The following is a 13,200-nucleotide window of genomic DNA, read 5'->3' on the forward strand; positions in this document are numbered from 1 at the left end:
GTAACACAGGGGTGTCATAGTGACCCCCAAACATAGACTCCATACCCTGGGACTGACTGTCTCCCAGGGCATGTAAAGTCACCATTGGCTTTACTAGTCCAAAATTGTGAACAGAACCAGTACAAACCATCATATTGTGGAAGTACTGGAAGGGGTTAATTAGATTGCCCCTGGGCCTGTTTCCAAGGGGGCACTGTCCAGTCCCCCCTTGTCGAGTTTCTGGCTGGTGGCAGTGGTTACCACGCAAATTATTCCACCAGAATATTTCCTATGGGATTTTCCCATTGATTTTAAACGCACCACTTTTTGGTGCAATGTTAAAGATACCGCCAGTTTATTGAATATAAAATCACTGGTTGGGTCTTTTCACCAGAACTCTTTTCTAAAATGGCGTTTGTGTCCGTCTCTGTAACTCCAACCAAGGTCGGGCCCTTTGTTCCACTTTTTGGCGGGCTTCTCCACAGAAGCCCTCCACTGGTGCACTCTGTCTGGGTTCCACAGGATGTGTGGGTGGAGGAATTGGCACCCTGGACTGCGTTGCCTTAGCAACCCAAGTTTCACTCTGTTCTCATTGGCCCAGTAGTGAGCCGCCCAGCATGTATGAGTGACAGCTAGGCTGTTGAATGGAGGTTTTCTGCATAAAAGCAGGGTTTTTGGGACTGGAACTTGAGAAGTCGCCACAGGACCTAAGAAATCCAAAGAGGGGAGAAGCTGCGCCATCTGCAACGACGACACCACCGGTGGAGCCCTGCTGCAATGACCTCACCACTTTCCCGACAACAAGAGAAGATCTTTTGCTGAAAGAGTCTTCTTCCTCTGAGCTGGTGGGATCAACCAGTTCGCCATTCGCCTTCCAGGATGTCTCTTGGCCGAATTGCCCGTGCCAAGCACCTTGGCTGCCGGATAGCCAAGCTTCACCACTGTGACCGCGAATAACAGGAACGCACCTTTTATCTGACGAACTCCGCGGCTGGTCTCTTCCCTGGGCAGTGCAAAGACTCAAGTTTCCTCCTCAACGCGATCTTCTCTTCCCCTGGTAGAAACCACGAACTGCACCCGCTGCCAGGAACAACTGCCACCGCTGGAGCTTCCTCAACTTTAAAGGTACTGTGTTCCACCTGGCCTCTCTTTCCATGGTTTGCTAAAGGTGACCCTTAAATCCTTGGCTTTCCAACTGGGTTGGCCCCCAGACCTCCTAACTTCACCTTCTGAATCAACCCAACCTCTTTTGAACATTTTTACAAAGACTTGAATGCATTTCTAAACTTGGGCAGATTTCACCTTGCTCCATTTAAAGTGGACCTGGCCTATGAACTTTGGCTCTACAGTAGACTCTGCCTTCACTAACTTGTTTTGGTTTTATAAAAGTGTTGGGAACTGTTTTATTTTCATGACCTGCCTGTTTCTCTCCCTTTTATTTAATTATTGGAGTGCCATCTAAGTTACGCGCTCTCATCGTTTTTTTTTTTTTTTTTTTTTACAAATAGTGGTGTTTTGACTTAGACTTGTCTAATAATTCTTAAGGGAGATGTGTATACTTTCCTGATTGTGTTTGAACTTGCTTTGATTTATAGTGCTAGTGTATTTTCTAAAGTGTGTGTTAAATAATTATATACTTTTGATACCAAGCTCTGGTCAGTGTTTGCTTGCTCTACTGTGTTTTTAGCCCTATTGTGTATCCTCTGTATACTGCCCTACTCTTCTTGAGAGAGGTCTTACTGCTCAGCCACAGCTACCAGGTAAATCTGGGTGGTACAGACTGCTACCAACTGGGTTTACTGCTTACTCCTGTAGTCTTAATCTTCTTGCAGTGGTCCCCAAGTGAACTGCACAGGATTCTGCCTAACACTACATCTGGATTAAGACCTTTGAGTGGATGTCCAACATGAGTGTACCCAATATATGAAGTGCAACCGCAACAACAAAACAAACCACACATAGCTTTGCATAATAGCACATGACAACTACTGACCAAAAATTCACACATATGCTCAGCAAACAGTATCACCCGAACTGAAGCTGCCAACAGCATCTCTCAGCCCTACTAACTTACCATACCCTCTTGCTTTTCAGATCCGTCAAAGGATCACTCTGGTGGTGATGGTGAGCTATATAAATATCCTTTAACATAACATGTGTGCTAAGGACAGATGGTGAATATTTTCACTCTGCCTGATGAATGTTGGTGACGTTACTTAAATGGGGTCTTTCACCCCACAGGTGCACCATTATGAGAAAAAGACGGTCGTCAAGTTAGACCTAATCTGGTAAGGACCCGGGACACAGCAGTGTTGTCTACTCCAATACAGTCATCAAGACAGACAGTTGTAATAAGAGGTGGGTGCCATTCACTACCTCAAAGTTTGTGGTTATGATATGAAATGTTTTTCTGATGCACCTTCATCCGTTTACAGAATTACTTTGTAAATCTTTGGAAGAGATTTGTAGGAGTCCACTAGACACATACATAGTTCTCAACACTATAGATATGTGATGGTATGTAGATACATGCTATATGGAAGGTATAATTGGTGAGAAGCATACTTTTCTTGAGAGATTGATAACAAGTATGTTTGGGCTCACTCCAATGTGGTCAATAACTGACGCAAGTAAATGCATGTGTATCCCTTAATTGATCCTTTGCAATGATGTTGGATTAACAGGTATGATTAGAATTGGTGTTAGCTTTTCCAATCACGGTGATTGGGAACTAATGCACATATCTTCCTGTGGAGATGTGGTTATCTAGACTTTGAGATAATATGAAAATTAAGTCCTCATTTGTTTAGAAATTGGGTAAAATCAATTATATCTTACATCTGATTTTGAGTTTGTATAATCATCTAAAATTGATCAGAATATTGATGTTGTGATTTAACATATTTACGGATTGTATTTTTGGTCCTGAGGAAGGGAGAGTGCCTGAAACGCATCGGGCTGTACTGAAACGGACACTCTGCTGCTACCTTTTTAAAAGCATTGTTGAATAATTTCTTTTGTTGAAATATAACATTTGTTTATGAATCCGCTACTCATGTATTAGTAATTCTTTCAGAAGATATCCTACCTAATACTTATGTGACTTACACATTGAAGTTTATCTGTATAAGTGTATTAGTAATTTTTTCATAAGATATCCCATCTCATATCCAGGTGGCTTACATTAGTGTATCTGTATAACGGACTGTCAAACAGTAAATAGGTGTGTATGGGACACAAGTGTTTTAGAATTTAAGATACTGTTTTGTTGTCGTCTTGATTGCTCAACCACCGCTATGAATATGCAAGACCCAAGGGGACTAGGGCACTCTATCCTACCTAGTTGGGGGACTTCTTAAGCTGCAAAGACTAGAGCAATTGGAAAAACCTCTGACTAGATATTGCCTGGTTTCCTCCTGAAACCGTATACAAATCACTATTAGTATGGGACCAGTGAGTATGTGGCATAGGAGTACATTTTAAAATTAACAACTCATAACCTTCTTTCCCAGGACCAGTTTAGGCTATCACAGCCTAGGTTTAAGCTGCTTAGATTTGGTGGTTTCAGTTTTGATGCCCAGGCTCCTGTAGCCTGGAATGCCCTCCCTCTTGGAATGAAAATGACAACAACTCTAAAAGAGTTTTAAAAAATGATCAAGAATCATCTGTTTAATCTTGCACCAGATTAATTACTCCCTCTGTTCGCCGATTGGTTTTCTGTTTTGTTTGTTCAGTTTGTTTGTGTTGTGTGTGCCCTGAGGCATAAGGGTGAGAGGGGTGTTATAAGAATTAAAATCAATAAATAAATGCTGGATCCTATAACCTTGAATATTCAGGCTACCTCCAACCTCTTCCAATCCCAAAACAGCCAATTTTATGGATTTCTTTCTAAAAAGTATTTGAAGGATTCCAAAAGCCTGAAAAAGGATCAGTCGTACTCGCAACTTGGAAAGATGTATTTACAATTATTCTACTACTTGACTAGGACTGCATGCTTTTAGCTCCAATGATGTTATGGCCTTTCATGCTCGGACAGCATTTGAAATATTTAAAGTTAAGCTATACCTTAATGTCCACATTCATTGTGGTTGCTTTTGTCCAAGTGTTAAGTTTGATGGCCTGGAAAGCTGAACATATCAAATCTACATGCATGCATGAAACGCCAGTAATCATTCACAAAATAATAGTCAATCCATACATTTTATTAACAGTTTACATAATGACTATGAAAACAGTCCATATTCACATTTCAAGTAAAATGGGGTCCAAATGTCAAGTGTAAAATGGCAAACTAACACTGGGCATATCATTAAAATAAAGTGTTATGAAATAATCTGGAATATTAAATGTATGGCAAGCCATGAAAGCGACCACTTTGCACTTTTTTGCTACCTGAAAAATGTGGCTTTTTTAAGCACTTTCTAAACTATGTGGAAGCAGTAAAGATTTTGTTACAGTAATTTAGTGCATAACGAAAAACAGAGGTAGCACTTTTAAGTATAGCATTGTGTCAGACAAAGCACAGCAGCAGTGCAAACTTCTAACTGCAACACAAACGTACCTCAACAATTCATTGGTAGTAGAATTAAGGTGGGAGGAAAATCCATTTGTCCTTGCCCATTCACCTCTGAAAGCCATATTACAATGTTTAAAAACGTGGACACCAAAACACTAGTCAATAAGGGTATAGGATTCAATTGGATCATTTTGTAACACATTTCAACATTTGCTATAAGGGCGATTTGTATCCAAATTATTTATAGATTGCACTTATTTCAGGGGGGAAAATTTACATCACTTGAATGTAGATGGTTGCACCTGGAAATGGTGTTCTAAAAAAGGAAAGGCAACCACGTTGCCAGCATGATGACATATGAACAGCAATAAATGTGTTTAAAAGCAAAAATCTGCATCTGGAACACTCGGAATGCAACAATCAGGAGACGAAAACGGTGGCATTTCAAATGAGTTTGTTTTGAAGTTAAAAGTCAGCTTTATTAATATATTTACACATTATACTGCTCTTCATCTAGAATATATATGTTTGGAAGTTAAAAAAGTATTGAGCAATAACCACAAAACAAAATGAAAACATTTTAAACTATACAATACTTTATACACAATTTATACAAAGCAACACAGTTTATTTTTAAATAATATACCTGGACACAAAAATATACACTTTTAGAGAAATTCACATCAGTAATCGTATAAAGCTCTCTTTACTATGGTCCTAAAAATATAGGACTAAAATATTAGCTCTGAAAACCATACATGAGGCTAGGACAATCCTGAAAGGCCACTGACAATTTCAAGGCTATACACTTCAGTTTGTTTCGTAAACTCAAGTTCTGAGGTCCTTAATATTACACAAAAGCATAGTGGTCAACTTCAATTAGGAAAACAGTTGTAGGAGCCAACAAATGAAGCCAATTTGCTCATCTTTACATACCTTCCGACTAACTTTAAATACTACCAAATGTATTGAACACTTCATGCGACTTAAAAGATCATAAATTAGCATTGCAATTCAATTACAAATTAGATTTCCTAGTGTCAGCAAGTATTCTGATCAGGATTTCATGATTTTAAAAACAGAAAAATGATAAAGTGACCAATAAACAGTAAAATTGTTTTTTTCCTCCTCAAGTGAAGAGTTAATTCAACGTTAAGGCTTTCAACTGTCTGAACCGAGGTTTTACATCATTTTTAAAAATCGGGGATACATGCAGACATGTCTCACTGAGACAGCATACATAGATTTAAAGCTGGGCACCTTAGAGAATCAGTACTAAATATTGCCCTACTAAAAATCTCCTGCTCCAACTATTCCTGTGGCTGTATTCCTTGTTCCAACAACTATTATGTATCATTACCGTTTTGCAAGCAAGTTCATGTTCCAGTGCTAATGTGAATAATCTAGTTTCAACCAACTTGTGGGTTTTGTGGCAGTGAGCACAAGGGTAGTGGAAAAAAATAGTTTGTGCAAAAAGGTACAAATGGAACAAGAGACTTAAAATCCATTTGCTCAAAGAATGTTATTTCATTTTCTCAAACAACTTGGATGCATGACATGTCAAACAAAAAAGCACATATGTAGTACTGATGCTGTAAGGAAACTGAAGCAGGGAGACATGGTAAATGTGTGAATATTTTGTTACGCCCCCTTAGACGCAGATGTAAAAGTCAGTTATGCAAGCTGAAACAGTATTACAATGGCATGATACTAGTGCTTAACTGGCAGGTGCTGTACTTCAACTTCTCGATCAATAATAAAATGATAAAAGATGAATTAGTCATAACATCTTTGGAGCTATTTTAGCTTTTTTCAGTTTTTACAAAAATTCCAGGCTTAAATAAAAATGAAGACCACCCTAGAAAATTGAATTTTGAATGTGAATTGAATACACATCCAGAACTTCAGATGAAAAGAAAAAAAATGAAGCCACTGTACAAGACCTAAGAGTTATTACAAACAGGTTGCCGTCATACATTGGTGTCCTGGAGTAAGGGTTCTTTGGCATCTCCGGGGGCCTGAGGGCTGTGCTGGTGGCCGTGGCTGCCACAGTGCTTTTTCCAACTGCCGGATCGTGCATTTAGATTGGTGTGTTCGGGAATGAACAAGGCAACAAGCAGAGCCAACAGCACGGAGCATGCACCAAACAGAAATGGTGGCCCAGGAATGATAGAATTCTGAGGAGGAAGAAAATAGAAAAGACTTATGTACACAAGAAAATCTATGGTTGACAACCTTTTATTCTGTAAACTTCTTGCTTCTACAAATGTTTTATCAAGTAAAAGTGTTCACTTTTTATGACGTTTGCTTAAGCTAGACACATGCAACGTAAAAGTACGAGCACGCATTGATGTTTGGAGTCGCTTTATAATACAAAACCTACCCCCACACAGGCACCAAGAGGCAATGGCATAGCCGTATTTACTTTTTTTCTCAAATACTAACTGTAGATGTGCTTTCAAATGAAACCTCCCCACTTAAAGCCCAATGTCTATTTTTGACATTTAACCGCTGTCCAGTTGTGCTGTAGATGTCATTAGGGCAGATAGCAAATCAAGTTAAGCACTTCCTCAGACCCAGGGCCAGCCTGTTCTTTGCATTTCAAATCCCTGCAGGATTGCTTTTTCTTGGCTGGTTTAACACCATTTCCCCCCAGCTAAGTCTACATTCATAGCCTCATCAGGGACACTGCTGTTGTGTAGATGAGACCACCCGCCTCTCATGTGTACGAAATTAAGAACAAGGTTGCATGTGCAAAGAAACCGTAAGCAGTTAGTTGTTGGCCATTGGCAGAGAAAACCGTTGAGGATTCAACTTTCTCTCTCCTACCAGATGCCTTAGATGGAAAAACTTCTGAGTTAGAAATTCAGAGTGCATTCCCATCAACGCCTTGTCCCCTTCATGTGAAAAACAGGTGGAGCCATATATGGGCTTGTCTTCTGTTTGACTCAAAAATGAGGACAGTTGAGTCACGAACTGACCTGGTCAGATACCAGACTTATGTCTGGGAATGCCGAGTCGAATCCACAGAGTGAAAGCCTGGAAAGCAGCCCAGGAGCATTTGGCTGCTAAATGATTCACACTACTTCTTGAAAGCATTCCTATTAAGCCTGAGAGCCAAACCTTATCTTCTCGAACCCTGGGATAAGTGACAAAACATGATTCAAGAGATGCCAACCCAAAGACAAAAATGAGAAAGCCCTTGTGCTGCATCATGCCAAGACTGGTCTCAGGGTGAAGCTCTGCCAGTGACTGGAAACACCGGACAAGAGACCACAGGAAACAGACGGATCGGTGCTCTCTTGCCCGAAAAGCTGCGGGCAAAACGTTGTTGCTAGCATCAACAATTCACAGCGGCCAGAAAAAGTTTTTACTGTAACCTGCACGGATTGGATATGGAGTGTCAGGAGCAGCACAAATCTTGAGCACTGCTAATGGACATAATCCAAGCCTGACATTACAGAACCGAATACCAACCAAGAACTCCGAGCACAACAATTGTCCAATTATTGCCGGAACCACAACCCCTGGGCACCTGCTGCTTCGTCCCGGCACTGCTGTACTGTACCCTAGCTTTATCAGCTTGCCTGTACGCCGTTTCAGAATCTTCGCTGCTGGGTCTTTTGTCAGCCCACTTACCTGCAACACCTGTTTGTCCCACTAGAACAATTGCTGGAGAACCGGAAGTCAGCAATGTCACTGGGAAACTTGTATTTCCAATGTTTTGGCAACCATAATTTGGCTACCTCAGGAAATCACCTACCACAATTACCAGGCTACTCTACCAAGCCTTATCTTGAACAATAATCATTGGTGTACTGATATAGTGCTCCATGTCACTTCTAAGCGCTGTAACCTGCGTTGCTAACCCATTTCATAATTCTCCATTCATCAAAATCGGAAGTATGAAATGCTCAGCTCTACCATGGGAATCGACATTGCACATTTTTAAGATAATCCCATGTCAGATCCGTTCGGGCCCATTCTTAACACCAGGAGGGGATGGGAAGGTATTGCACATTCAGAACCATAGGCTGGTCTCTCCCAATTTTTCTTATAAGGGACTGTTAAGGCCGTACCATCCTCTGTTGAGGGTGCTGCAACCCGTAACCCCAATGGCGGCTAACACTCCCGACAAGAAAGCAAAGCCAAATTTCTCTACTAAGGTGCATTAGGTCAACAGAACGACAAAGCCCAACTCAGGTAGTGGTAGTGGGCTACACAAAAAGGTACAATTAGTCCATACGCATCTATTGAAAATATACCACATGTATATACTGGAAAATATGCACTTTATTCACATCACACATCAGGTCAAAATAAGTAATCTGGGACAATATACAGTATTTAAACATCCCAGCATATTATGAAAACATGAATGTCTTTACAGTGCTCTTCAGACCCCATTGTCTGTATGTGGTGGGCCCACTACCAGAGGCCCACCCAACATAAAATAACAATGGGGATGAGGGGGACCATGAACCACCAAACCCATCAAGTACTTAGAGCCCCCTGTGGGCCTGCACAATTCTGTACTGTGTCTTAACGACGTACCCCAACCAGGTGTACAAGGAAGGCCCTAGCTCTGATGAACAGGACCCAAGACATAGGTAAGGGCATGTGGAAAAAAATGGAAACCAGCATTTCTTTCAGTGAGGAAAATATGCTAAAAAGTCTTAAGGTCTATATAATAATGCATCACATTAATATGGGAATTCTGTAGCCTGACCTGTGGTTATACTAAAACGCCAGGTAAGCCTCAGTTCCTTCCCACAGGTATCCCAGAAAAAAAGCAGTCTACTCCTGGCAGTAGACTAGGGTGTGATATTAAAATTAATGCAAGTGCACACCTCAAACAAAGCAAGCCTTAGGGGGTAGGAAACGATTTCAAAACAACGCTAAACGCTTTCAGGAATATTTACCGAGTTCTTAAGGTTAACTACAATGTTAAAAATACAGTCCCATTAAAAAAAAGCAAAGGTAAATAACAAAATTATAATACTTGTTCCAGAGCTCATTGAACTTTCAGGGGATTCTTCCAAATGTACAGGGGCAGGTAAGTACCCCAGATTTCCAAAGCAGGTTCAACGTTCCATTGGAAATAATGGGAGAAGAGTCAATGGGCTATCTGAGTTAGTAGAGGCAAGTCATTTTACCTCGCAGGTGAAGATGCTGCAGCGAACAACCCTAGGCAGGGCCAAAGGAGACCTCAAAGAAGTGTTCCAGACGTCTAAAGATGAACCAAGAGCCCCAGAGGAAGATGCAGCAGAGCAGGAGGATGCTTAAGAGAAGCCGGTGGGAAACAGTGGTAAAGACTGACCTCTAAAGAATCTCTACCACGGACCAGAGGAACACCTGAGGGCAACTATCACAACCCCTCCACCCCCCCCCATGACCCAAGGATAGGCACTCATATTGGTTGCTTCATGGAAGGCTGATCCAGCAGCACAAACACAGTAACAGCTCCTTTCCACATGTGCGATTTCCAGGATTCAGTTACCTGGGACTTGCACCGTTAGTCCGCAACAATCCCAGGGAAAGGAACAAAGGTTCTTCCCACAGCCTCAACCTTCAGCCAGAAGTGGAAAATTCAGCAAAGACAACAACAAGAATGCCTCCCCCGAACCCCCCGGTGGCTTGGGGGACAGAATATTAAGGCAACACTGCTACAAACACTGCTACAAACTCACCCATGATGGGGTCAGTGGCTCAAGAAATGGTGGGACGGTGAAGGCTCAGGGCCCCTCTGGACATTAAGAGTCGACCCACAACTAAGCATACAATCGTGGTGGGAAATGTCAGGATATGGTGTTAAACAGACCAGAAAAAAACTGTTGAGAGCTAGACCCAGCAGATGTGGTGAGAGGCAGAAGTCTTCAGGAAGCCTGGAATGGACCGCCATAAGAAAAAGACCCAAAGTGGGATATGCCCAAGCCAGTGCACCCTGCATGTTTTGCCAAGTAAGGGATTTTAAAAAAATTGCAAAAATGTTGGGAATCGGCAGGAAAACACCTTTAGCAGGTCAGTAGATCTACCACCTCCAAGGCGCAGAAAAAAAAGCAGCAAGAGAAAAGCATGGTTAGGACAAAGCCTAAATACCTTTGCACAAAGGGGCCAGCAAGCCAGCTAGCCAAACACAAAAGGCACTGGGGGAAAATGGTCAGGTGGCCACCCATTCTAGTTGGTCATTAGGACTGCCACTTATCCAAAGCCAACACCACAGAGTGAGAGGGATAGTCCAGGGACCTACACTGGCCTAAACCAGTTTCTTTGTTTTTTTTTTATTAGCATATTTATAGTTTACATTTAAACTTTTTTATGCTACTTAAAAAATAATAATAATAATAATAATAATAATAATAATAATAATAATAAAAGGTAATAGCAAATAGGAACCCCCATGTCCTTTCCCAAAAGTCTAATGGCGCTCCAATCTTCATCAATTTTTTCCTCTCATCTCAGTAAAGCTCCTCTTTTCGTCTTCTTCCACCATCAGTCTCTCAAAGATTTTTTTGACGAAGGCCATCAGGGCTAGAATCTCTGTATTTCTCCTTCCTTGGCACAAGCTGACCCAAAGTGAGTTGGGAGATGATGTTGTTTAATTCTGAAACAAGTGTCCCAAGTATGTTGTTCTTAAGTCCATCAGTGACTCGCATTCAGTTGTTAAATGCTCTAGGGTTTCAAGCTTACACTTGCAGAGCCGACACGTGTCATTTCTCATTGAGGCTACTTTGCGCCTCTCAAGAACTTATTTTGTGGGGAACAGGTTAAAACGGAACCTCATGAAATCTTGTCTGACAGTGGGAGAGGGAAACTTTGTCAAGTATCTTGGAACTTGGCCTCGTTGTCTAGCGTCTTTCGTTATCCCTCCACCACTTTTCATGCTCCGAATCCGTTCACCTGTGTCTATTCAGTCCTGGTCGTAAGTTTCTTCTCGACATGGTCGGGGTTTTTCAGTAGGAGCTCTTCGCTCAGTGCTAGACTATTTAGTATCTCCACACATGTAGATCTCCATTCAGTTAGAGACTTCTCACTGTTTAAGGAGACAGCTTTTTGTAAGACTTCGTACCCTCCTTCACCTGGTGGTTGTAAACATTTCCTCAACATTGACAGTGATCTCCAGACCATAATGGTGTACAGTGACACCATTCCCATTTCTCTCCTGATCACTTCTACCGGTAGGGAGCTTGGCATATTCAGAACTCGTCGCCAAAATGCTCCCTCAACCTGCTTCCAAAGGGAGCCTGCAAGTTGTAGCTGCGTTTCAGAGCCATACGTCAGAATGGGAGTCACCTTCAATTTATAGAAGTTAATGATGGGTAGTAGGGTACATTTGCCATACTTTCGGTTGATTATTCTAGCCTGGGTTGCTAAATTCTTAGCTTTGGACTTCACGGCCACTGCCCCGTGTGAGTCTACCATGCAAGTATTCACCGTTAGTCCCAAGTACTACATGGATGTAACCTCGGGTATTTTAACCCCTTGGAGACTCCAACTTCTTTTCATTCTGTGGGTTCTATTTGCTTCTCCTATAACCATAATTTTGGATTTCTTAGGATTGATGGTTAGTGAGTTAGCACACACATATTTAGACAAAGCGTTCAGCTGTCTCTGCAGACCCACTTCAGTTTGGTCCATGATTAGGAGGTCGCCAGCGTAGAGTAATCTTCCTACTGGAATGCCTGCAATCCTTGGGCAGAAGCACCTCACATCTTCAAAGGCCTCTTTGATGTCAGATATGTAGAGGTTAAATATAGCCGGTGCCAGTCTGCAGCCCTGATTTATCCCTGCTGATGTTCCAATTTTGCTCGACAGAGTTCCTGCTCTATCCAAGCGTATTCTTAGTGTTGTTCCAGAGTGCAGGAGTTCCAGGGCTTCCCTCAGGTCGATCGGACAGCCCCATTTTGACAGTTTTCCCCATAAAGTGTTCCTGTTTATTGAGTCGAATGCATGGGCCAAGTCTAAAGAGGCAATATAGGTCTTATTTTGCTTAGTTGCTTTTGCCCTGCATTTCAACAAGTTTATCAGGAAAAGATTTAGGGCAGCTCCTGTCCCTTTTTTGGAGCCAGATTGCCATCGGTCTTGGTGGTTTGATTGTTTGGACCACGTGTTCAAATGTTTCAGGAGTATTGCTGAAAACAGCTTTCCTACCACGTCCAAGAGGGAGATTGGTCTGTAGTTGGCAGGGTCAGACCTGTCGCCCTTTTTGTAGATCGGGACCATGATTGACTTGGTCCAAGAAATGGGTATTTTCTTTGTTGATTTGATTTCCCGGAACAGGGACAGCATGAAGTCGGCCCAATGCTCTGGGTGTTGCTTCAGGATTGCATTTGTTAGACCGTCGGGGCCCGCCGCCCTTGATGCACTTGCATTTTTTATTAGGGTAAGTATCTCCTCCCTGTCGAATTCGAAAGTCCAGGGTAGGTTGGAGAGTGTAACCTTTTCGTATCCTTCCCCCAACTTATTGGAGAACAAGCCTGCAAAGTGTTTTTCCCAAGTTGACGATGATATTGAGTTTAAGGATCGCGTTTTGTGGAGCCGTTGTAGAGTTCAACAGCTTTCAGATCTCAACTGTATTTTTATTGGCCATCAGGCCCAGCATTCTCTCCCCGTCTGCCTGCAGTAGTCGATGTTGGTGTGTTTTCAGCCAGTTTTTGAGTGATTGTCTCTTTTCTCAGCTTTTCTCTCACGTCAGGGAGCACACC

General features: G+C 42.0%; 1 protein-coding gene across 1 annotated transcript in view; it reads right to left on the reverse strand.

Annotated features, from left to right (window-relative positions):
* Positions 1 to 4,160: 4,160 nt before the first annotated feature.
* MFSD14A (major facilitator superfamily domain containing 14A) overlaps positions 4,161 to 13,200 on the reverse strand; it is a 561,753-nt gene continuing 552,713 nt past the window's right edge. The window contains exon 12 of the mRNA XM_069641591.1: positions 4,161 to 6,672. Within this exon, the coding sequence (XP_069497692.1) occupies positions 6,466 to 6,672 (207 nt within the window). The 3' untranslated portion in view covers positions 4,161 to 6,465. The remainder of the gene's footprint in view (positions 6,673 to 13,200) is intronic.

The sequence above is a fragment of the Ambystoma mexicanum genome, chromosome 1q (genome assembly GCF_040938575.1).
Source record: "Ambystoma mexicanum isolate Mex_15411 chromosome 1q, UKY_AmexF1_1, whole genome shotgun sequence".
Lineage (NCBI taxonomy): Eukaryota > Metazoa > Chordata > Amphibia > Caudata > Ambystomatidae > Ambystoma > Ambystoma mexicanum.